Source organism: Bison bison, unplaced genomic scaffold, assembly GCF_000754665.1.
Source record: "Bison bison bison isolate TAMUID 2011002044 unplaced genomic scaffold, Bison_UMD1.0 scf7180017864265, whole genome shotgun sequence".
Lineage (NCBI taxonomy): Eukaryota > Metazoa > Chordata > Mammalia > Artiodactyla > Bovidae > Bison > Bison bison.
In genome coordinates, this window is record NW_011494837.1 from 996,129 (window position 1) to 1,022,594 (window position 26,466).

The 26,466-nt window shown below is 35.2% G+C and overlaps 1 protein-coding gene across 1 annotated transcript in view; it reads right to left on the minus strand.

Moving 5' to 3' along the window:
* The window catches only part of EPHA6 (EPH receptor A6), a 1,018,858-nt gene that overhangs the window by 375,814 nt on the left and 616,578 nt on the right, over positions 1–26,466 (minus strand). The window contains exon 6 of the mRNA XM_010848390.1: positions 15,177–15,301. Within this exon, the coding sequence (XP_010846692.1) occupies positions 15,177–15,301 (125 nt within the window). The remainder of the gene's footprint in view (positions 1–15,176; positions 15,302–26,466) is intronic.

Here is a 26,466-nt window from a genome sequence, read left to right on the forward strand (position 1 = left end):
CACAGGATACAAAAGCAATACACACAAATCACTTGCATTTCTATATACTAACAATGAAATATCAGAAAGAGAAATTAAGGATTCAATCCCACTTATAATTGCAACAAAAAATAAAATATCTAGGAATAAGCCTACCTAAGGAGACAAAAGAACTGTATACAGAAAGTTATAAGACACTGATGAAAGAAATCAAAGAAACATAAACAGATGGAGAGATATTCCACGTTCCTGGGTTGGAAGAATCAATATTGTGAAAATTATTACACTACCAAATGCAATCTACAGATTTATTGTGATTCCTATCAAATTACCAATGTAATTTTTCATAGAACTAGAACAAAAAATTTCACAATTCATATGGAAACACAAAAGACTCTGAATATCAAAGCAGTTGAGAAAGAAGAATGGAGATGGAGGAATCAACCTTCCTGACAGTACCACAAAGCTACAGTCATCAAGACAGTATGGTACTGGCACAAAACAGAAATATAGACCAATGGAACAAGACAGAGATCCCAGAGATAAATGCACACACCTATGGGTACCTTACTTTTGACAAAGGAGGCAAGAATATACAATGGGGCAAAGATAGCCTCTTCAGTAAGTTGTGTAGGGAAAATTGGACAGCTATGTGCAAAGGAATGAAATTAGAACTCCTCCTAACACCATACACAAAGATAAACTCAAAGTGGATTAAAGACCTAAATGTAAGACCAGAAACTATAAAACTCTTAGAGGAAAATATAGACAGAACACATGATGACATAAAGCAAGATCCTTTATGACCTACCTCCTAGAGTAACAGAAATAAAAACAAAATTAAACAAGTGGGACCTAATTAAACTTGAAAGCTTTTGCACAGCAAAATAAACTATAAACAAGGTGAAAAGACAACCTTCAGAATGGGAGAATATAATAGCAAATGAAACAACAGACAAAGGATTAAATTCCAAAATTATACAAGCAGCTCATAAAACTGAATATCAGAAAAACATACAACCCAATCAAAAAGTGGGGAAAAGACCTAAATGGACCTTTCTCCAAAGAAGACATACAGATAGCTAACAAACACATGAAAAGATGATCAACATTGCTCATTATTAGAGAAATGCAAATCAAAACTTGAGATTTTACCTCACACCAGTCATAATGGTCATCATCAAAAAGCCTGCAAACAATAAATGCTGGAGAGGGTATGGAGAAAAGGGAATCCTCTTACACTTTGGTGAGAATGTAACATTCTTGATACAGCCACTATAGAAGATGGTATGGCAATTCCTTAAAAAGCTAGCAATAAAACCACCATATAACCCAGCAATCCCACTACTAGGCATATACCCTGTGGAAACCAAAACAGAAAAATCCACATGTACCCCAATGTTCATTGCATATTTTAGCTCTTTACAACAGCTAGAACATGGAAGGAATCTAGATGTCCATCAACAGATAAGTCGATAAAGAAGCTGTGGTACATACATACAATGGAATATTAGCCATAAAAAGGAACACATTTGAGTCAGTTCTAATGAGGGGGATGAACCTAGAGCCTACTATACAGAATGAAGTAAGTCAGAAAGAAAGATAAACATCATATACTAATGCATATATGTGGAATCTAGAAGGATGGCAATGATGAATTTATTTGCAGGGCAGAAATGGAGAAACAGACACAGAGAACAGACTTATGGACATGGCGGGGGGAGGAAGGAGAGGGTGGGATGTATGAAGAGAGTAACATGGAAACTTACATTACCATATGTAAAATAGATACAAATGGGAATTAGATGTATGGTTCAGGGAACTCAAACAGGGGCCCTGCAACAACCTAGAGAGGTGAGAAGGGGAGGGAGATGGAAGTGAGCTTCAGAGGGAGGGGACATATGTATATCTATATCTGATTCATGTTGATATTTGGCAGAAAACAACAAAACTTTGTAAAGCAATTATCCTTCAATTAAAATTTTTTTAAATGTACAGTTTAAAAACATATACAGGGACTTCCCTTGCAGTTAGGTGGTTAAAATTTTGCCTTCCAGTACAGGGATTTCTTTGGAAGGAATGATGCTAAAGCTGAAACTCCAGTACTTTGGCCACCTCATGCGAAGAGTTGATTCATTGGAAAAGACTCTGATGCTGGGAGGGATTGGGAGCAGGAGGAGAAGGGGACAACAGAGGATGAGATGGCTGGATGGCATCACTGACTTGATGGACGTGAGTCTTGGTGAACTCTGGGAGTTGGTGATGGACAGGGAGGCCTGGCATGCTGCAATTCATGGGGTCGCAAAGAGTCGGACATGACTGAGCGACTGATCTGATCTGATGTGATAGGGAATGCAGGTTTGATCCCTGGTTGGGGAGCTAAGATCTCATATGCCTCTCAGTCAAAAAACAAAGCAAAACATAAGACAGAAACAATATTGTAAGAAATTCAATAAAGACTTTAAAAATGGTCCACATCAAAAAATAAAAACTTAAAAAAACAACAACAAAAAATACATACACACCTTTCACAAAAGCATTTATTGGAGTGAACTATCCATGGTGGGGAGAAAGCGATGGCACCCCACTCCAGTACTCTTGCCCGGAAAATCCCATGGACGGAGGAGCCTGGTAGGTTGCAGTCCACGGGGTCGCGGAAGAGTCGGACACGACTGAGCAACTTCCCTTTCACTTTTCACTTTCATGCATTGGAGAAGGAAATGGCAACCCACTCCAGTGTTCTTGCCTGGAGAATCCCAGGAACGGGGGAGCCTGGTTGGCTGCCGTCAATGGGGTCGCACAGAGTCGGACACGACTGAAGCGACTTAGCAGCAGCAGCAGCATCCGTGGTGGAAACCCCACCTAATTCTCATCTGACTACCAAGAAAAGTTTCTAACTCTCCCTTACCCATATTTTCTCTATTAGCATTTCCTATTAAATCCCTGAAGGAAAATTCTCTCTGTAAACAGCCACCTTGTGTTGTACAGAAAGTCTCACAAAAACTTCATGTGATCTTTCATAAATTACAGGTTTCAAAATCCTTAGAAGAAATAAATGCATCTCTGTTCAATTTACAGATTATCTTATTAAGTGCCAGATGAAAAAATAGAAGTACAATATCAGAAAAGAGAAAGTAAATTTATAAACTGGTAATTATACTTGTACTTCTAGCCCCAAATTGTATTTGTTTTAAAAATAGGCAGAAAATATGGTTGCATTTTTAACTGCATTTGAAATGAGCAAATCTTACTTTAATAAGGACAGTGATCAGGAAAAACTTGCTAAGGGTTAGATAATATAACCTAACCAGAGCTGCAATTCTTAGCTTGAAATTTATATTAGAAATTCTGGCAAGATTTACCTACAGTAGTATATATATATATTACTATATATATATATATATATATATGGTAGTATTTACTACTATACTATACTACTATACTATACTATACTACTATTAGTGTATGTGTATATATATATATATATATATATATTAGTATTTGCCCTTTCATCATTTTAGGATAGAGTGTTAGATATCTGACTTATATGTTTGGCTTTCTAAAGTAAAAACATTATGTTTACATTTTCCATTAAATGGAAGAGCAACTCTTTGAAGGCTGACTGTATGTAGTCTGAATTCATGGCAATGTCACACTCAAATAATTGGTGGCTGTCTATGGGATTTTATTTGTCTGATTTTCACCAAACTAGATCAGAAATTTAGAGGAAGTTTGAATTTGTTTCCTTGTTACTCCTCAGAAAAAAATTTCTGAAGGAATGAAACTATAAAGGAAAAATGCTAATTTTGCATACTCCAAGGCTATCCTGATTCCAGTGAGCATTAACCTAGGTACTTTCTAGTATTCTATACTTAAAGGGATATTTGTGAATAGCTTACAATTTGACTTCCCTGATGGCTCAGATGGTAAAGCGTCTGCCTACAATGCGGGAGACCTGGGTTCAATCCCTGGGTCAGGAAGATCTCCTGGAGAAGGAAATGGCAATCCACTCTAGTATTCTTGCCTGGAAAATCCCATGGAAGGATGAGCCTGGTAGCCTACAGTCCATGGGGACATGACTGAGCGACTTCAATTTCTTCCTTTTATAATTTGATATTGTGGGTTCTATAGCCTCTACTCCAAGCTATATGTCACATTGCATTATTTTTCCCCTCCAAACAATAATATTTAAAAGGAGGTGGAAATTTATAAGAGCTGTAATTAATCTTTTAAAAATAACCTTATATTTTTCTCTTTTCTTAGAAATATAAAACTTGGTTGTAAAATATGTAGATTTTTAGGTTGTTGAAGAAACTGAGTTAGTTTTTCACCCTTTGAGACCTTAATGTACTTCCCCATAATTTTTTTTAATATTTTGTACTTTCGTTGAAAAATGAATTATCTCATTGCTTTATTACTCTTGTTTGATAATTTTTTATCTCCTTGTATAGCAAAGCAAGAAACAATAAAATAATAAGCAGCTTACACAATCACAGAATTTCAGAATTCGAAAGTAACCTAGTTTAACCTAACTTCATAAAAAATGAGATGAAGACATGGAATTCATTAAAGTGATGAGGAAGCAATTTAAGAAATTCTGACCAGGAATATCAAAGGAACTGATTATGACTTTAGGATGTGAAGCTGAATTAAAATGCTATGAAATTTAGAACTGATTGAAATACAGCAAGTTGGCAGCAGTATGATTAATGAGCAGCCTTATCTGGTATTACAACATCAGCACTAAGACTGTACTCCCAGTAACTACATACACCAAAAGAATCCAGGCTGTCTGAGCACAGTGAAGAGGGTATTGTTTTAAGGTCCTTGGAAATCAAAATATAAACTTTGATACTCATTATGCTTATAATCTCCATTTCACTCTATAAATTTAGATGTATTCTAAAGTCTTCAATGTAGTATATTTACTTAGTTATTTACTTAACTTTAATTTTTCCTCAATTAGATATATAAAATCTCTGGCATGCTAACTCTAGCTTCTGTCATTTTGTACAAATCTATTTTTCAAATCAAACAAGAGGCAGTATAATTCTTATGAAATCAAAGACAGTTTAAAGGTAGAGGAGTCAGTAAACAATTATAATTTTCATGTGCGTGCAAACCCTCTACTAAATGCAATAGTGAAAATATCTTTTACTTTCTTTCTATTTAGATACATCCAAACCATACAGATGCTGTTGTTGATGCAGTGCTGGCACCAGTCCCAGTTTTGTGACCGTGAGAATCTTTGCTCCAGGCACTGTGGGGACTCCCTGGGCTCACTAAACCAGACAGGCTTCTACCCAGTGTGGTGTTTGCTACACAACATGGAAATTGGCTATGAAATCTCCATAATGAGTGTTTGTATCAGTAAATTCCCTTGCCATCCATTTTTTATCAGGTAATGGTGTTTTAATTAGTACCAAATGCTCATATCCAATTTCTCTGTGGTGGACATGACAACGAATAAAAATTATGAAAAGAGAGGAAAAAACAAAACAAAACTTTTATTCACCAGCTCATGACTTTGCTGATTCCATTAGAAACACTCAGTTACCTCTGAAATGACTTAGTCCTTTATTTATTACATTTTGCTTCAGTTTAATATATTAGGTTCAAATATCACATGGATATGCAACATCTACAGAGGTTCTAACTAGTTATACAGATGATATAATATTAAATTCACATCTATGTTTATAGTGTTATGGTTATTTACCTTCTATCCACACTTATTTTTTAAAGATTGTTTTTTGTTGACCATTTAAAAAATCTTTATTGAATTTGTTATATTATTGCTTCTGTTTTATGTTTTGGATTTTTAACCACGAGGCATGTGGGATCCCCACCCAGGGATCAAACCTGCACCCCCCCTGCAGTGGAAGGCGAAGTTCTAATGACTGGGCCCCAGAGAAGTCCCTATCCACATTTTTAATGTGAGGTAATGGAGAAGCAGGGCATTTAGCGACTTAAGCTTGGAGCTGCGACACTGGCATTCCCTGTGAGCTGTTCCAAATGTAAAGCCTCATCCCACCCTCTCTTAACCCAACTCAGCTGAATCAGGACCTCCGTTTCAACAAGTTCCTCCTGTAATTCAGGGAATCTTTATGTCTTTTCATCAGTAACACTTTTGTTAGTTCCCATTTAAAAAACCTGTTTCCATTTACATGCAAGTTTACATTTATATAACAAAATGGACCAATGTAGGTGGTCACTGGGGAAGGAGGATGCAGAGAATGAATGAGCTGTTTTTGTACCTAAACAGCGGGTGAAGGCTAAAATAGCATTTGTGGAAGTGAAGAGAAAACTTCTTCGGCAAACACTTACGTGGCATTTGTGGAAGTGAAGAGAAAACGTCCTTCAGCAAACACTTAAGTGAAGGAAGTACAACAAACGAGAATGAGAAAAGTATACTGATTATTTTATAAGGAAGGAAAGAAGGATTTTTTCTTTTGTAGTTTATTATTTCTATAATAATTGATTCATATATTTTTAATCAAACATGCAGATTTACTGGTTATATATTTTAGGAAAAAAAGGAATTTATTGAATTGTTTTCTCAGGGAAGAAAGCTATCTTGAGAAAGAGGGCAGAGAAGGAAGAAAGAGTTGGTTATTGAGAAGTCCTTGACTTTTAGGGCTTCTCAGGTGGCACTAGTGGTAAAGAACCCACCTGCCAATGCAGAAGAAAGAGATGTGGTTTGATCCCTGAGCCAGGAAGGTCCCCTGGAGGAGGGCATGGCAACCCAATCCAGTATTCTTGCCTGGAGAATCCCATGGAAAGATGAGCCTGGCAGGCTAGGGTCCAAAGGGTCGAATAGAGTCGGACATGACTGAGTGACTAAACTTTAACTTCCACCAAGAATTCAACCTCCTATGAAAAGAAACTTTAAATCATCCCTGAGTGATGAAAATATTTCCCACAATGAAGAGCTTCATACAAATTTCCTTACCTTTTAAAGAAAACAGTTCAGACATGAAATTATGTATTTTTATATAAACCTCATAAGTACTTAATTCTATAATTGGTAGAGTAGGTGAAACAATGGCAAGTTAAATTCAGTATTTTATATAGATAATTACTGACCATCTGTATACAAGAAATGTTTCCTTCCTTATGATGAAATTTCTTAAACAAAATCTAAAAACTGCTGACTGTGATAAAAAAAAAATAATGAGAGAATTATAAAGAAAAGACTACCAGTTGCAGGTCTTTAAATATTGGATGTAAGAATAATGAACTATTATGGGGGATGCATGTTTGCAAAATGAGGTATCAGTTGGTAATTAGTGGAGCTGTACAACACCCTGGTGAGGTAGGTATGTTTTATTGCTGCCATTTTATAGATGCAAAACAGGCAGCAGAGAGTAATGAAGTGTCTGCCTCAGGGAACCTAGAAAATCAGCATCAGCAGAAAGCACTTTTCTGAGACATCCAATTGGGATGCAACTATATGTGAAGAACTACTTAATTGCCTGGGTTATTTTGGTGAAGTTACTTAGCTTTCCTGTACCTTAGTTTCTTCATCTGTAAAATGGGGGGAGTGATAGTATTTATCTCAAATGGTTGTTATTGGAATTGAATTACTTAATACATAAAAAACACTTTAAAAAATACCTGTTTTTTTGAAGAAATTTCTGTAGTGGCTGTATCAATTTACATCCCACCAACAGTGCAAGAGGGTTCCCTTTTTTCCACACCCTCTCCAGCATTTATTGTTTGTAGATTTTTTGATGATGGCCATTTTGACTGGTGTGAGGTGATACCTCACTGCAGTTTTGATTTGAATTTCTCTAATAATACTTTGGCCACATGATGCAATAGTTGACTCACTGGAAAAGATCTTGATGCTGGAAAAGATGGCAGGGAGAAGAGGGTGACAGAGGATGAGCTGGTTGGATGGCATCATCCATTCATAGGGCATGAACTTCGGCAAACTCTGGGAGATGGTGAGGGAGAGGGAAGCCGGGCATGCTGCAGTCCATGGGGTTGTAAATTGTCAGACACAACTTGGCAGCCGAACAACAACAATGTCTTCTTTGGCGAAATGTCTGTTTAGGTCTTCAGCCCATTGTTTGATTGCATATTTAGTTTTTCTGATATTGAGTTACATGAAGCGCTTTTATATTTTGGAGATTAATCCTCTGTCAGTTGTTTCATTTGCAATTATTTTCTCCCATTCCGAGGGTTGTCTTTTCATCTTGCCATGATGGAGAACAGTATGGAGATGTCTTTAAAAACTAGGAATAAAACTACCATACGACCGAGCAATCCCACTATGGGGTATATACCCTAAGAAAATCACAATTGTAAAAGACATATGTTCATTGCAGCACTATTTACAATAGTACATGGAAGCACCCAATAGGTCCATCAACAGATCAACGGATAAAGAGCTTGTTGTATATATATGTATATCTATCTATCTATCTGTATATGATGGAATATTACTCTGCCTTAAAAATGAACAAATTTGAGTCAATTCTAGTGAGGTTGGATGAACCTAGGGCCTGTTATACAGAGTGAATAAATCAGAAAGAGAAAAATAAATATCATATATTAACACACACATAGGGAACCTAGAAAAATGGTACTGATGAATCTATTCGCAGGGGAGGAATAGAGACACAGACATAGAGAAGAGACATGTGGACACGGTGGAGGAAGGGGAAGGTGGGACAAATTGAGAGAGTAACATTGAAACATATACAATTACCATTTGTAAAACAGTTAGCCAGCGGGAATTTTCTGTATGACACAGGGAGTTCAACCCAGTGCTCTGTGACAACCTAAAGGGGTGGGGTGGGGTCAGAGGTGGGAGGGAGGTTCAAGAGGTGGGGACATATGCATACCTATAGCTGATTCATGTTGATGTATGAGAATTTCCAGAACTTCAAACTAGATAACACAACATTGTAAAGCAGTTATCCTTGAATTAAAAATAAATGTTTTAAAAATACCTGGCCTAAAATTGGCCAACTACCATCGTCTATGAATGATCATTTATGTGCCTTTCTGATTGCTAAGGATATGAATATGGACAAAAGAAATCCCTGCCTCGTGAGTTTCAGTTCAGTTCAGTCACCCAGTCACGTCCGACTCTTTCAGACGCCATGAACTGCAGCATGTCAGGCTTCCCTGTCTATTACCAACTCCCGGAGCTTGCTCAAACTCATGTCCATTGAGTTGGTGATGCCATCCAACTATCTCATTCTCTGTCATTCCCTTCTCCTCCTCCCTTCAATCTTTCCCAGCATCAGGGTCTTTTCCAGTGAATCAGTTATTCACATGATGTGGCCAAAGTATTGGAGTTTCAGCTTCAGCATCAGTCCTTCCAATGAATATTCAGGATTGATTTCCTTCATGATTGACCGGTTTGATCTCCTTGCTGTCCACAGGACTCTTAAGAGTCTTCTCCAACACCCCAGTTCAAAAGCATCATTTCTTCTGCACTCAGAGCTTTCTTTATGGTCCAACTCTCACATCTATATATGACTACTGGAAAAACCACAGCTGTGATTATATAGACATTTGTCGGTAATGTCTCTACTTTTTAATATGTTGTCCAGGTTTGTCATGCTTTTCTTCCAAGGAGAAAGAGTCTTTTAATTTCATGGCTGCAGTCACCATCCACAGTGATTTTGGAGCCCTAGAAAATAAAGTCTCTCACTGTTTCCATTGTCTCCCCATCTATTTGCCATGAAGTGATGGAACCGGATGCCATGATCTTAGTTTTTTGAATGTTGAGTTTTAAGCCTGCTTTTTCATTCTCCTCTTTCACTTTTATAAAGTGGCTCTTTAGTTCCTCTTCACTTTCTTCCTTAAGGATGGTGTCATTTGCATATTAAAGGTTATTGATATTTCTCCCTGCAAGTTTGATCCAGCTTGTGCTTTATCCAGCCTGGCATTTCATATGATGTATTCTGCATTTAAGTTAAATAAGCAGGGTGACAATATACAGCATTGACATATTCCTTTCCCAATTTGGAACCAGTCCGTTGTTCCATGTCCAGTTCTAACTGTTGCTTCTTGACCTGCATGCAGATATCTCAGGAGGCAGGTAAAGTGGTCTGAAGATTTCTTAAGAATCTTTCACAGTTGTGGTCCACACAGTCAAAGGCTTTAGTGTAGTCAATGAAGCAGAAGTAAAAGTTTTACTGGAATCCGCTTGCTTTCTCTCGTTCCTCTACCTTTTCTAAGGTGTATATATATATATATATATGTATATGTATACATATATATATATATAACTGACTAATCAAGTCTGTCTTTGATAAATATAATAAAAGAACAAAGAAGCAAGATAAAGAAAAGTACTATTATTGATAGAGAAAAAAGAAGAAACTTTAAGAATGTGAACACAAAGGATAAAGGAGAAAAAAAGAACATAACTAAGGGAAAGGTATATTTGATATTCAATTAGAATTTTGATATTTATTGACTGCAGGAGGGTCTGCAACATATTGAAGCTGGAGACTGAGGGGTTGGGAACAGATGATGTCTTAGCTACATGGGAATAACTTTTTTAAGCCCAAGATGGAACTGCTCTCATCTGGAGTACCAAGTCTGAAAACTAAAATGTAGGTAACTTTTGCACCCTTGTAAAAGCTCTCCTGGACCAAAAACTGAGTATATCCACAGATGGTCAATAAGCATATGAAAAGATGCTTGTCATTACTAATTATTAGAGAAATGCAAATCCCAACTACAATAAGGTACCATTACACCAGTCCAAACGACCATCATTAAAAAGTCTACAGGACTTCCCTAGTGGTCCAGTCATTAAGAGTCTGCTTGTCAATGCAGGGGACATGCGTTCAATCCTTGGGTTAGGGAGGATTCCACATGCCACAGAGCAGCTAAGCACATTTGTCCAAACCACTGAAACCCACATGCTCTAGAGCTCATGTGCCACAACTACTGATCCCACGCACCCTAGAGCCCATGCTCCACACAAGAGAAGTCACTGCAATGAGAAGCCCGTGCACTGCAACTAGAGAAAAGCCCTCAACGATGAAGAGCCAGAACAGCAGAAAAAAAGAAAAAGTCTATGAATAAATGCTGGAGATGTGTTTGGAGGAATGCGAACCTTCCTACACTGTTGGTAGGAATATAAATTGTTGTAGCCATTATGGAGAATGACATGGAGGTTCCTTTAAACACCAAAAACAGAGCTACCATATGACCCAGCAATCTCATTCCTCAGCATACATCTGGACAAAACTATGAATAAAGAAGATACATGCTCCCTCATTGTTCACAGTTGCCCTATTCAAAATAGCCAAGACATGGAAACAACCTAAATGTCCATTAACAGATGAAAGGATAAAGAAGATATAGTACATGTATACTATGGAACACTACTCAGCCACAAAAAAGAACAAAATAATGCCATTTGAAGTAACATAGATGCTACTGCAGGTTAGCATACTAAGTGAAGTAAGTCAGAAAGAGAAAGAAAATACCATATGATATCACTTATACATGGAATCTAAAATATGACACAAAGAACTGATCTATGAAGCAGACTCACAGACATAGAGAATAGATTCATGGTTGCCAAGGAAACATAGGGGAGGGATGGACTAGGAGTTTGGCTTAGTAGATGCAAACTACTACATATAGAATAGATGGACAACAAAGTCCTACTGTATAGCACAGGGGATTATAGTAAATGTCCAGGGATAGACCATAATGGAAAAGAATATTAAAAACTAATCCATAAGTATGTATAACTGAGTACCATGCTGTACATCAGAAATTAACACAACAGTTTAAATCAACTATACTTCACTTAAAAAAAAAAATAAAAAGATGACACAGTATATCCAGTTAGCCTATCCCCAAATGCCAAGCCAAATCTGGGCTCTATACTTCTTTCCTTGTTCCTTCTCACTCTAAATGATGTTGACTATGTGGCTACAGTAGAATAGATATTTTCTATTTTTTTCTCTCCCTGTTCTTTATCCTTTCTCCTATCTCTTGCTCCCTGCCTTCTGCCCCATTTGGCAGTTCCTGGAAATGAGACCAGCTGCTTCATGAAGTATTATATAAAGCATGAATGTGTGTGATCAGTCACTCAGTCATGTCCAGCTCTTCACAATCCCCTGGACTGTAGCCCACCAGGCTCCTCTGTCCATGGGATTCTCAAGGCCAGAATACTGGAGTGGGCTGCCATGCCTTTCTCCAGGGGATCTTCCTGACACAGGGGTTGAACCCACATCTGCTTGTCCCCTGCATTGGCAAGCAGATTCTTTACCACTGAACCACCTGGGAAGGCCATTATATAAAGCGTGTATATCTAAGTTGTCGTCATTTTTTTTAACAGTTTCCAGTATAAGTATGCTGTACTTTGAAGAAACATATTGTTAGTGAGTAAATAGGAAATATAATTTTTTTGTGACTTATACTTGAATTTCTTCATTATTTTAAGTGCCTTTTCATATTTATAATATATTCATGTAAGTTTAAAACACTTTTTAAGTATGAAAATGTGGCCAAGAATTTGGAGAGTATAATTAACTGAATAGAGAATATCTAATTAATTATAACCCACAAGCTATAGATTTTCTTCTCCATAGTCCGCTCATCTCACATACACACACACACACACACACACACACATACAGAAACAGAAGACAATCATAGCTAGGTTTTAATTTTTATATATAATTATGATGTGAAGATTACTGTTCCCTGCAGTGAGTTATTTTTTAAAATGTGCCTGTATATTTAACTTTAGCACACTTAAGTTATTTGAAAGATAGTATATCTATATAACTGTATAAACACAAACATAGTAGCATTTGAAAATAGCTAAAAATGGAAGAGATTATCTTTCTGAACCCTTATTTTATAGATAGAAAACAGGAATAAGAAACTTAAGGTCTAAGTCAAACTTAAATGTCCAAACACTTAGACCAGTGCCTTTTTCTAAGCAAAGGTCACTGGTAACAATAATATGTGTTTGATCTCAGACATTTGTAGACATCTCACATTGTAAATCGCTTAGTTCAGTTCAGTTCAGTCACTCAGTCGTGTCCGACTCTTCGTGACCCCATGAACCACAGCACGCCAGGCCTTCCTGTCCATCACCAACTCCTGGAGTTTACCCAAACTCATGTCCATTGAGTCAGTGATGCCATCCAACCATCTCATCCTCTGTCATCCCCTTGTCCTCCTGCCCCCAATCCCTCCCAGCATCAGAGTCTTTTCCAATGAGTCAACTCTTCGCATGAGGTAGCCAAAGTACTGGAGTTTCAGCTTTAGCATCATTCCTTCCAAAGAACACCCAAGACTGATCTCCTTTAGAATGAGATCTGTTTATAATTAATCTTTACAACACACTAGAAGGGTTGGTATCTTTATTTTCCTTTTGTAAATGTGAAGTCTGATTAGGGAGATTAATAGACTTTTTCCTGACCACAAGCATTAGAGTCAAAGTCAGAACTTGAATTAGGAATCCTTGGCTTCCAACTCCACGTTAAATTCATTAGCAATGGATCATTGCCATTTTCTTATAAAATAAACTCCTTTGTAATATTATTTATTCTATTATTAAAACATGGATATTATGTCAGTAGCCATCTCTGAGGATATTATTAATTTCTAAAGTTCCAATTGGATGAATATGGTTCTTTTCTTATAGAATCAGCACAATTTTTCTTTAACTGGAAATATTATGTAATTTTCATCTTCATATATATGAAGCAAAAATGACTATAGAGTAAGAGTCATCTTCTGTGTATAAAATATTACCTTTATAATACAAGATAAATATTTTTATTCTGAAAATTTCCTTAAAAATGTGTACATTGCTTTTTAAATAAACTGAATTATTTGAGTATATGAAGATATATTTAAATTAATGGACAGAAAAATATGTATATTCCTGTGACAGGATGCCATAGGTTGTAACATTTGGAAGGATACACCAACAGGATTTCTGAGCACAAGCTGGCCAGGCCAATGTACAGAATCTATAATCTAATTAAACTGAGTAAATTCCTCCTTTTTAGACTATGGGTTTTTCCATGTCAGTTAATAATAATGATAGCTTTCATTGACCACATAATTCTGAAATTACTAAATATAATCATGCTACTGAGTTACTTCTCCCCTTTTCAAACTTACATTTGCTCAGAAGCAGTAGAATATAAAAATATAGACTTCTATTTCTCTTCTTTTTATACTGTTCATGAGGTTCTCAAGATAAAAATATGGAAGTGGTTTGCCATTCCCTTCTCCAGTGGACCACGTTTTGTCAGAACTCTCCACCATTTCTCTTTTTGCCTGAGTTTCTTCATAGGGAACCTAAATTTATTTGTGATGTTCCTTTGATTCCAGTAAGTTATAGAAACACAACAAGTTCTTTCTTATTATAAGATACCACTGGGAATTATATAAATTTTTACATAATATTTTTAAATGTAATGCTCATTTTATCAATACTGTAGGTTAGTATCAGCCCAATGGGATATATTCTCAGAATTGACTCTATGTTCTGCCATAACATCTATAGCAATGATATCATAATGGTGAGTGAAAGGGAGAAAGCATAAAGAAAGTAGACTTGTGAATGTCATAAAACTAAGGAAGTATATAATTAGGGAAAATATAGTGATTGAGAATTTTAATGACAGAAATGGAAATTAAAGTTAAGAGTTGATTTATTAACCAGATTTATCTTGCTACCTTATAAAACAGCTGACCTGAATGGAAAGACAATTTTAATTCATCAGCTATTTTCATTTATACCTTAAATAATACTTTGCAAATTTTAGCAGACTATAACTTTAAATTCATTGGAAAGGATATGGCCCACTGAACTTGTTTTAGATTATGGTAATTCCATTTTACTATTTTTTCTGAAGTGAGTTTTAGAAATAACGTTATATTCATTAAACTGTAAGCTGATGAATACAATCTCTCACTATATTGTAAAACTCAGAGTAAGTGAAGATAGAAATGTACATCCTGTGTCTTCTACCTTAATCTTATATAAAACAAGGCAAATTAATTAAGAAATTATAAGCACTATAGTATACTAGAGAATATTTAAAGACATAGTAGGTAAGAAGATAGGCCAAAAAGAACAGGTTTCAAAGTAAAATAATATTCTATAACAATATACTTAATATATATATATGCATATATATGTATATGTACATTTTGAGGAAGCTCCAAATAAGACCTACTTTCTCATAGTACTTGATCTCGTAGTCCAGTATGGCTCCATTGGAAAAAGCAGGTGCTTGCCATGATAGGGCAATGCTATTTTGGGATGCCCAGTCCTTTCTTACCATACCTATCAGGGAAGGTGCTGAAAAGAAAGAAAATAACTAAGAATTAATTGGCAGGAATCATTCTCCACAATGCTTTCTTTAACATTTTGTCTCCCAAGGAAAACACAATTCTTGTTGAAGTGGACACCAATTACTGATATCAGATTAATATGATAATCAGGATCTACTTTATTCAATCCAAATAAAATATTAAAATTTATTTAGACACTGATGGCTCAGTAGCAAAGAATTTTGCCTGCAGTACAGGAGCTGCAGGAAATGCAGGTTCAATCCCTGGGTTGGAAAGACCCCCTTTTGATCCCTGGGTTGGAAAGATCCCCTGGAGAACGGCATGGCAACTCACTCCAGCATTCTTGCCTAGAGAATCCTATGGACAGAGCAGCCTTGTGGGCTACAGTCCAGAGGGTCACAAAGAGTCATATACAACTGAAGCAACTTAGCTCACACGCATGCAGAAACAAATTAGGGGACAAAGGAAAAACTCAGATAGTCCAAGAAGAAGGACTATAACTCATCATCTCTGATTCTGTTAGAGGACATTTTTCCTCAAACTGGCTTTGGTTTTGAGCTATAATATGAAGTATAATAGACTTGACTTCTATATTTTCTCAAAACTAAGACTACTATAGAAAATCCTCTGCAGTTACATGATCATTTATAAGCTTTCTTTCTTTCAAGAGTTAGTACTTAATGAAATTTTAGTACTTTATAGAAGTTACATCGCAAACTTAACTACAGCGTATTTTGGCTTATCAAAGAAAGGATCATTTCTTTTGCAAGGTTTCTATGACTTCTGACTAAAGCTGAAATATTTAATTTATGAAGTTTATTTTGAATCATGTCTGTCTTCTTTTTCTATATAACATTATCTTAACAATCCAATCCTAACCTAAAGTAATCTTGTATACACTGTAGGTTTTTTTTATCTAACAAAATACTTCTCATCTTTAAATATTCAAATTACTTACAAAAGGAATTTTTACATAGAGAACTAAAATTCAGTCTTAAAACTACAAACTAAATATACTGAGATACCATTTCTCATTTTAAATTGGCAAAAAAATCCAAAAACTTGACACCAGGCTCTGTTGGCTAGACTGTGAGGAAAAGACTTTAATACACTGTTGGTGTAAATGCAAAATGGCATAATCTTTATAAAGGGAAATTTAACAATTTAAGGCAAATTATATGTTCATTTACACTTTGGCTTTAGGAATCTATTGAAAGATACACTGCACAAATATGAAGTGACATATTTATAAGACTACTCATTGAAATTTATTTGTAAAGCCTGGAAACAATTTAAATGCCCATCAATAAGGGACTGGTTTAAAAAAGTATGCTACATTCACCAGAGAATTATGAAACTGTAAAAAAGGAATTGTGACCATCTATAAATACTAGAATGAATTTACTTCAGGATTTACTTTTAAATGAAAAAAGTGAGGTGGAGAAAAATGTATGAAAAAAATGTCTAAGGATAAATTTAAGAATAAAAACTAGTAACAATGGTTACTCTTAGAGGATGGGAGGCTAAGATGGTCACTACAGGGTTAGAAGAAAATCATCTCTGAATATAAATAATAACAGACAAATGAACACTGAAAGAGCAATCTCAAAAGATTAAAAGAAATAAATCTGTGTATTGAGTTGAAAGCATAGCTTCTGAGAGGAACTACTTAAAATGACATTAAATGACAGTTACTTAACCTACATCTCAATGGGACATATTCCAAGTATCAAAAAAATACTGCAAAAATTATTGAACTGTTTTTAGTAATGATATTACAAGTGGTATTACTGGTATTGTAATGCTGAATGTGTGTGTGTGTGTGTGTGTTTGTGTGCGCATGTGTGCGCATGCACGTGTGTGTGTGTGTGTATTAAGAGACAAATCAAATGAATAATTACATTGGTGTTATTAAGAACTAGGATTTTTTTTCCTATGGGAAAATAGAGATACAGATGTCAGACCAATGAAGGTAAGTAAAAACCCTATCCTAGTAAACCTGAATTAGAAGTATGATTATGAACTCATGTATCTTTCCAGTTCATTTTCAGAAATTTCCAGACCAATGAAGGTAAGTAAAAACCCTATACTAGTAAACTTGAATTAGTATGATTATGAACTCAAGTATCTTTCCAGTTCATTTTCAGAAATTTCCAGACTGATGAAGGTAAGTAAAAACTCTATACTAGTAAAATTGAATTAGTATGATTATGAACTCATGTATCTTTCCAGTTCATTTTCAAAAATCCATTCACATGTACTAAATGCAGTTGAAAATAGGATTTGAAGAAACTGATTCTCTATGATCAAGATGAAATGTTTCTTTAGTTTCTAAGAGAGACTCAAGTATTAAATGTGGTAATTTACTTTCCAAAGTTGTTTTCATATCTTAAGGATAAACTACTTTCTTATATTTGTGAGAATGACAAAGTCGGTTCTCATAAGAAATTAAGTACTTTAGAAACTATATTTGAAACTCATTCCAGCTGCTTAATGACAGTATTATTGCTGTACTAAGATATTTTCTTAAAATGAGTGATAATTATAGAAATTGCTGAGAAATAGAAGAGTTTGTGCCATAAGCTAAAATAGAAATATATAAAATGGTAAATAAGAAAATGTTCTGACAATTCACTATGTATATTGAGTCATATTCACTACTAATAAACTACCATTAGTCAATTAATGGTATTAATTCTTGCTGAAAAAAGCATTAATGTTCTTGGAATTATAGTATAATAATGAATTAAATAGTGCTTTATGGAAAAAATAAAACTTTAATGTGAATAATACAAATTAGAAGTTGACTAAAGTACATAAAAGTATATCAATTCATTACTAATTTTGAAAATGTCCTTTTCATGTATACAAATGTTGTGGTTAATTTTCAGTTTAATGTACAATATCACAAAGCAGTATTACCAGTGTATTATATTTTGTCTCATAATTACTTAGCACTCAAGTTCAAATGATACAAAACTTATAAGAAATTCAATTATGCCAACAGCATTTTAGAATGACTATTGGTTAAAATATAGGTACTATCTTTCCTATTTCCAGCTCTTCAATGGTTATTTAATTGTACAGACACATCATCTAAATTACATGAATCCTCTTCTATAAAATAGAAAATTTTTTTTTTTTTTTAAATAGAAAATTAAGAGAATCTATTCTCTAACTGGAGAAGGCGATGGCTCCCCACTCCAGTACTCTTGCCTGGAAAATCCCATGGATGGAGGAGCCTGGTAGGCTGTAGTCCATGGGGTCGCTAGGAGTCGGACACGACTGAGCGACTTCCCTTTCACTTTTCACTTTTCACTTTCATGCATTGGAGAAGGAAATGGCAACTCACTCCAGTGTTCTTGCCTGGAGAATCCCAGGGATGGGGGAGCCTGGTGGGCTTCCGTCTATGGGGTCACACAGAGTCGGACACGACTGAAGCGACTTAGCAGTATTCTCTTAACTACATAGATCCTTCATTTATAAACAGACTTCAAGGTAATATCTATATAAAATCTAAAATCTCTTCACTTTTGCACATTCCTTTCATATGTAAACATCTATGTTTTAAATAGTTGCTAAATATACATAATTCTAGATAATTCTATTTTAAACCAATATTCTAAATCCTACTCTATATTTTAAAAGAGTTTCCATAATTTTTACTTTAGTGGCTAATATTCAATTGTGTTGCTATTTTATCAGGTCATTACTCTAATGTTGGATTTTGAGGTTTAAAATATTGTTTTCTCCGAATTCTGACATTTTATGTACAAACATTTTATGCATAAATTTTGATTTTGTTAAAATTATTTTAGAGAGAAAATTGCTCTATATAATTTGGATTTTGTGTCATACTATTATTACCATAGTGCTTTTGAAAAAGCTGTCACTGGCGACCCACTCCGGTACTCTTGTCTGGAAAATCCCATGGACGGAGGAGCCTGGTGGGCTGCAATCCATGGGGTTGCTAGACTTCACTTTGACTTTTCACTTTCATGCATTGGAGAAGGAAATGGCAACCCACTCCAGTGTTCTTGCCTGGAGAATCCCAGGGACAGGGGAGCCTGGTGGGCTGCTGTCTATGGGGTCGCACAGAGTCCGACACGACTGAAGCCACTTAGCATATCGATATTACTAATCACACATTTTAAACACTTAATGAGTTGACAGCAGAGGATGTAGAAAACAATTTACAGGTCAATACATCTCAAACACTGCATTTTATGTTTTCAGAGAAGAACATTACACAGAATTTCATTTTAAAATAAGGTTTCAATACATGAAACCTAAAGCTTTTGCTTTGAATATATCTAATGAATTTGTCTTAATAATTCAAGCTTACATAGTATCTGAATTGGCATATTGTGAAAACTCTGCAGTACCAACTAATACAAAGCAGAAAATACATTTATTCCTCCACATGAGAAAAACTGATTTTAGGACACAAAAGGACAACTATTGATCTTTACTTCTGATTCTAAAAAGTTAGAGAAGGAAAGAAATAGTCAAGGAAATAATATCTTCTGGAGTCTGTCAGATCAGATGCTAACCAATGTTTCCTGAGTGACAATTACCTATTCAGTATAGCCTTCAGCAGAATCATGTTTTTGATATACATCCTTTCTTAAGTCTTCAAAAATCTTAGCTTTGACCTTCAACATAAATGACTGGTGAATAGATTACCACATTCTTGAAAATGTTTTTCATACAAACCCTTTTGATTACTACATTTTTTGAATCTCAAGTAGTTTACCAAAAACTATGTAACAAAGAATGAAAATAAAAGTATGAAGGGAGTTAGTTCTAACAAAAGAGATCTTACTCACACTTAGAAAAGTTTTGCTTTCTTATGCTTATATGGAGATACCTAAAGAAACAGTGAATTATTCTAGTTAAGTATTTTGCTCTTAATTGAGCTAATCAATTTTTATTAAATGTTTATATTATGCATGTTATCTTATTATATTGTCATAAATCTATGGGGAAGACATTGCCTCCATAAGATGATGACATTGAGGCTCAGAGAAGTGAGCAATTGATATAATTGCATTAATGATATAATGAGAAGGCCAATTTTGGTATTAATGCAGAATGTCAAAAAAGAAGTGGAAAATTTAACATTTTTGCTATACTTTCTCTTAAAATTAATTCTATTCGGTATTGTAAATACCTGTTCAAAAGTGGTAGAAATGAGGCAATGTTACAAGTATCCTTGTTGTCTTCGAGTTGATTATTTCTTTAAATTTTAAAATATCAAACACTACTGTTCAATTTTACTGTTCAAATTTACTACTGTTCAATTTTACACTGTAGTTCAGTCACTCAGTCATGTCCAACTCTTTGTGACCCCATGGATTGCAGCACATCAGGCTTCCACATCCTTATTTATCTCCCTGAGTTTTCACAAACTCATGTTTGTTAAGTCTGTGATGCCATCCAACCGCCTCATCCTCTTTTACTCCCTTCTCCTCCTGCCCTCAATCAAATTATATTGTGGATTATCACAAATATGTCTTATTTTTAGCATGTAATCAAGATTTACACCATGGGTCATGAGGTGTTTTCCTAAAGATCAAACAAATGTTGCTAATTCTCAGTCATCTATTGAGCATACTGGGTAAATGAAGGTTTATTTATTGTGATATGCTTACCTTCATGAGTGTGTGTGCGTGTTTAGATGAAAAAGACAGAGTGGAGCAGGGAACACTCCTATGCACATGTGTTTGTGACAGTGAAAATCTTAATAGTGAATGTTATATAATGTAATCCCAATATACAAACAGATCTTATAAGCAGTTTAATACCTTTTATCACCAATGCAGAAAATACTTCAATGTATTTCTGATAGCTGAGTAACCACTTCTTACTTTAGCAGTGTAGTATTTCACAGAGTATATAAAGAGCATAGTACTTCAAAAAGTACTATATAAAGAGTGCAGTGCCTCACAAAGTACTATATAAAGAGTACAGTACTTCACAAAGCTATCCATTGTCTTTTAAAAATCTTTAATTGATAAAACATCTGGAGTCATTGTTTGCTTCCTATAACTTCAACCTTAGTCCTAACGCTAGTGCTGACTTTTACTACGCATAGAACTCTTTCCCTTTGCTTATCTATCAACCTCTTTCTTTTTTTATTTCTTCTTTCTCTACTTTCCATTTTTCTTTACTTTCTTAATTTCCTTTTTTAGTGCTTTTCATTTTGTCTTTGCTTTATGCCCTCCTTTCTGTGCTTCCCTGTGCCTCTTTCTAGGCACATCTATCAACAACAGGATGAAATGTGAATTCAGAACAATATAATAAATAATATAGATTAGAAAGTAGAACTCAGAACAGACTTTTAAGACTATATGATTTTCCTCTCTTCTTTGCTAATGAGCCAGTGGGTAGAACTGCAGAGCACAAGTATGTAATAGTGTTTCTTTTGTGTATGTAGAGAAGAAGAACACACCCAATACACTATTCTTACTTGTGAAATTTTGTAAGTGTGATATTTAGCATGTGAATTGACATTTTTGAAACCTGATAACATGCTTCAAAATATTTCTGATCTTTATCTTGTTTTGAAAATGTCAGATAGCATAATCTATCTAATGATATCTGTTACATGTGCTTTTCTTTTCATGTGATTTTTCCTGTAATCAGTGGTAATATATATTTTTATCGACTTCCCTGTGTAGTCAAAACCTGATTATGAGCTTGAAATATACAGATTATGCTTACATACAGCAGAACTGGTGCTTTATTTTCTTTATAGCCTCTGTCTCTTTTCTACACCTGAGAATAAAACTGTGGTATGTTCAACCATATGGCCTGTGATGTGCTAAATTATGGCATCCAAATATTTCTACATTGTAATCCCCAGAACCTGTGAATGTTCATATCTGGTAAAGAGACTTTGCAGTTTTTGATTAAATTAAGGATTCTTAGATGAGATTACTCTGGATTATCCAGGTAGGCCTAATATAATCACAGGTACACTCATGAAAAAGAGATAGGAGAAGATACCTACACAAGAGAAGGCTGTGAGCCAAGGAATGCAGAAGTTGGAAAAAGGAAGGAGTGCATCCTTCTTGGAGCCTACAGAAAGAACAAGTTCTCCTGAAACCTTCACTACAGCCGTATAAGACTTATGTTGGATTTCTGACATATAGAACTGTATTATGATAAATACAGGTTGTTTTTGAGACAATAAGTTTGTGATGATTTGTTGCAGTGCAACAATAGGAAACAAACAGTTCAACTGATTAATCTGTGCAGACCTTAATACATTTGAGTCAGTAGAGAAAGTAGGTAAGTTTTTTAAAAGTATGTTTCTAAAACAGTGATTAAAAAGTCATCTATTTATATTTTGAAAATTAATCCTTTGTCAGTTGTTTCATTTGCAACTATTTTCTCCCATTCTGAGGGCTGTCTTTTCACTTAGCTTACAGTTTCTTTTGCTGTGAAAAGCTTTTAAGCTTAATAAGGTTCCACTTGTTTACTTTTGTTTTTATTTCTATTACTCTAGGAGGTGGGTCATAGAGGATCTTGCTTTGATTTATGTCATCAAGTGCTGTGCCTATGTTTTTGTCTAAGAGTTTTATAGTTTCTGGTCTTACATTTAGGTCTTTAATCCATTTTGAGTTTGTCTTTGTGTATGGTGTTAGGAAGTGTTCTAATTTTATTCTTTTACATGTAGCTGTCCACTTTTCCCAGCACCATTTATTGAAGAGGCTGTCTTTGCCCCATTGTATATTCTTGCCTCCTTTGTCAAAAATAAGGTACCCACAGGTGCATGGGTTTATTTCTGGACTTTATTTCTTGTTCCATTGGTCTATATTTATGTTTTTGTGCAAGTACCATACGCACTATTTACAGTAACTAGAACACAGAAGCAATCCAGATGTCTATCGATAAATGGATACAGATAAATGGATAAAGAAGTTGTGTACATGTACATAATGGAATATTACTCAGCCATAAAAAGGAACACCTTTTTATGTGTTCTAATGAGGTAGATGAACCTAGAACCTATTATACAGAGTGAAGTAAGTCAGAAAGAGAAAGATAAATATTGTATTCTAATGCATATATACAGAATCTAGAAAAATGTTACCAAAGAATTTATTCACAGGGCAGCAATGGAGAAACAGACATGGAGAATAGACTTATGGACATGGGGAGAGGGGAGGAGAGGGTGAGACACATGGAAAGAGTAACATGGAAACTTACATTACTGTATGTAAAATAGATAGTCAATGGGAATTTGCTGTATGCCTCAGGAAACTCAAACAGGGCCTCTGGATCAATCTAGAGGGGTGGGATGGGGCGGGAGATGGGAGAGACTTTCAGAAGGGAGGGTTTATATGTGTACCTATGGCTGATTCATGTTGAGGTTTGACAGAAAATAAGAAAATTCTGTAAAGCAATTGTCCTTCAATAAAAAATAGATTAATAAAAAAGTCATCTATTTAATACCTAACTCATCCGCTATATTACTTTCAAAAACTATTTGATCTGATCCTTTGAAAAATATTTTGGATACTCTGATCCTATAGATTTTCCTTATTTAATATACAATGTCAGGGTTCTCTTTTTCTATGTTACTTACTAGAAAAGGATGGGATCTTCCTCTTTCTGATTGTTACCATCTTAAGTTACAGGTGATATAGGACAAATTTTTTTTTCTAGTTTTTCCTCAGAATTTATTTGTCTATTTTAAAAAAAGTATATAGCCTTGAATTTCAAGAGTTTTTCCCAAGGGAAAAATTAACATCGTTCAACACAAAGCTTGCACAGTCTTTCAAATTCTTCCTGCCATGCAAATATGAAGCTGGTAGGTGGCTTAAAAATATGTTAGTGAAAAATATGTGGATATATTGGCCCAAAAAACTTGCACTACCTGCGGAGCACACAATGAAACATCACTATTAATGATGGGTCAAAATGACACGGCACTATCAGCTCTTAAATATACAGAATAAAATCAGAAGCATCATCTTTAAATTTATTTTCAGCATAACCTGGCCTTTTTAATTTCTATTTTATTAGCTTTATGACTGGCTAATTTACTCTGCTCACTGTTCAGTATATCGCGAGGCTGCTGTTTTCAGTAATTAACACCATATACCTCTACTAACTACTATATCATTTCAGAAGCATGTGGGAAACTGTTTTAACAGATGCTCTATAATGTAGTTTCTTTGAAATATAAAGGTAAAAAATATCCTCAAATTAGACCAGTCTGATATTCTGTTGACCTTATCATTACTTGTCAACTATCAGTAAAAATATGTGTTGTACCATTATTTTTTAGGAAGTTAACATATACTATCCACCCAAATCTCAGAAAGTTCACCTGGCCCTAAAGAAAAATCAATAATTTGTCACATCTCATCTTGGTGGTTTGGTTGCTAAGAAGTGTCTGACTTTTGTGAACCCATGGACTGTATCCCTCCAGGAAACTCTGTCCATGGGATTCTCTAGGAAAGAATACTGGAGTGGCTTGCATTTCCTTCTCCAGAGGATCTTCCCAACCCAGGGGTCAAACTTGGGTCTCCTGCATTGCAGGTAGATTCTTTACTGACTTAGCTATAAGGGAAGCCCTTTTCATCTTAACTCCACATATTTTCCCAATTCATAATATTTCACTATATTAAAATTAAGAATTGGTTTTCAGTAATGTTTCTAGGCAAAAGTAGTTATCATTTAAACTTTAAAGAATTAAACTGTAAAATAAATAGATTTAAAATATAATATCCTAGTTATATTTGAATATGATTGGTAACTTCTGGGCCTCAGTCAATACATCAAAAATTCTGCATCATGTTCCAGGATAGGAAAAAGTCAGCCAACTTAAATATTATCATAAACAAGAAAAATTCTATTAAAATGACCAGGAAAGTCATCTATAGTAAATGACTAAAATCATTTTAACATATATTGTGGAAAGCAGCTAAGTGAAAAAGCTTGCAAAAATATAATTTTAAAATAATATGATGAATAAAGTTTTACTTTCACATTCTATTACTACAATGCCTGTATGAGAAGGCCTTACAAATAGCTGTGAAAAGAAGGGAAGCAGAAAGCAAAGAAGAAAAGGAAAGATATATGCATTTGAATGCAGAGTTCCAAAGAATAGCAAGGAGAGATAAGAACGCCTTCTTCAGTGATCAATGCAAAGAAATAGAGGAAAACAATAGAATGAGAAAGACTAGAGATCTCTTCAAGAAAATTAGAGATACCAAGGGAACGTTTCAAGCAAAGATGGGTTCAGTAAAGGACAGAAATGGTAGGGACCTACAGAAGCAGAAGATATTAAGAAGTGGCAAGACTACACAGAAGAACTGTACAAAAAAGATCTTCATGACCAAGATAATCATGATGGTGTGATCACTCACCTAGAGCCAGACATCCTGGAATGTGAAGTCAAGTGGGCCTTAGAAAGCATCATTTTGAACAAAGCTAGTGGAGGTGATGAAATTCCAGTGGAGCTATTTCAAATCCTGGAAGATGATGCTGTGAAAGTGCTGCACTCAATATGCCAGCACATTTGGAAAACTCAGCAGTGGCCATAGGACTGGAAAAGGTCAGTTTTCATTCCAAACCCAAAGAAAGGCAATGCCAAAGAAAGCTCAACCTACTGCACAATTGCACTCATCTCACATGCTAGTAAAGTAATGCTCAAAATTTTCCAAGCTAGGCTTCAACATTATATGAACCGTGAACTTCCAGATGTTCAAGCTGGTTTTAGAAAAGGCAGAGGAACCAGAGATCAAATTGCCAGCATCCGCTGGATCATGGAAAAAGCAAGAGAATTCCAGGAAAACATCTATGTCTGGTTTACTGACTATGCCAAAGCCTTTAATTGTGTGGACCACAATAAACTGTGAGAAATTCTGAAAGAGATGGGTATACCAGACCACCTGACCTGCCACTTGAGAAACCTGTATACAGGTCAGGAAGCAACAGTTAGAACTGGACATGGAACAACAGACTGGTTCCAAATAGGAAAAGGAGAATGTCAAGGCTGAATATTGTCACCCTGCTTATTCAACTTATATGCAGAGTACATCATGAAAAATGCTGGGCTGGAGGAAACACAAGCTGGAATAAAGATTGCCAGGAGAAATATCAATAACCTCAGATATGCAGATGACACCACCCTTATGCCAGAAAGTGAAGAAG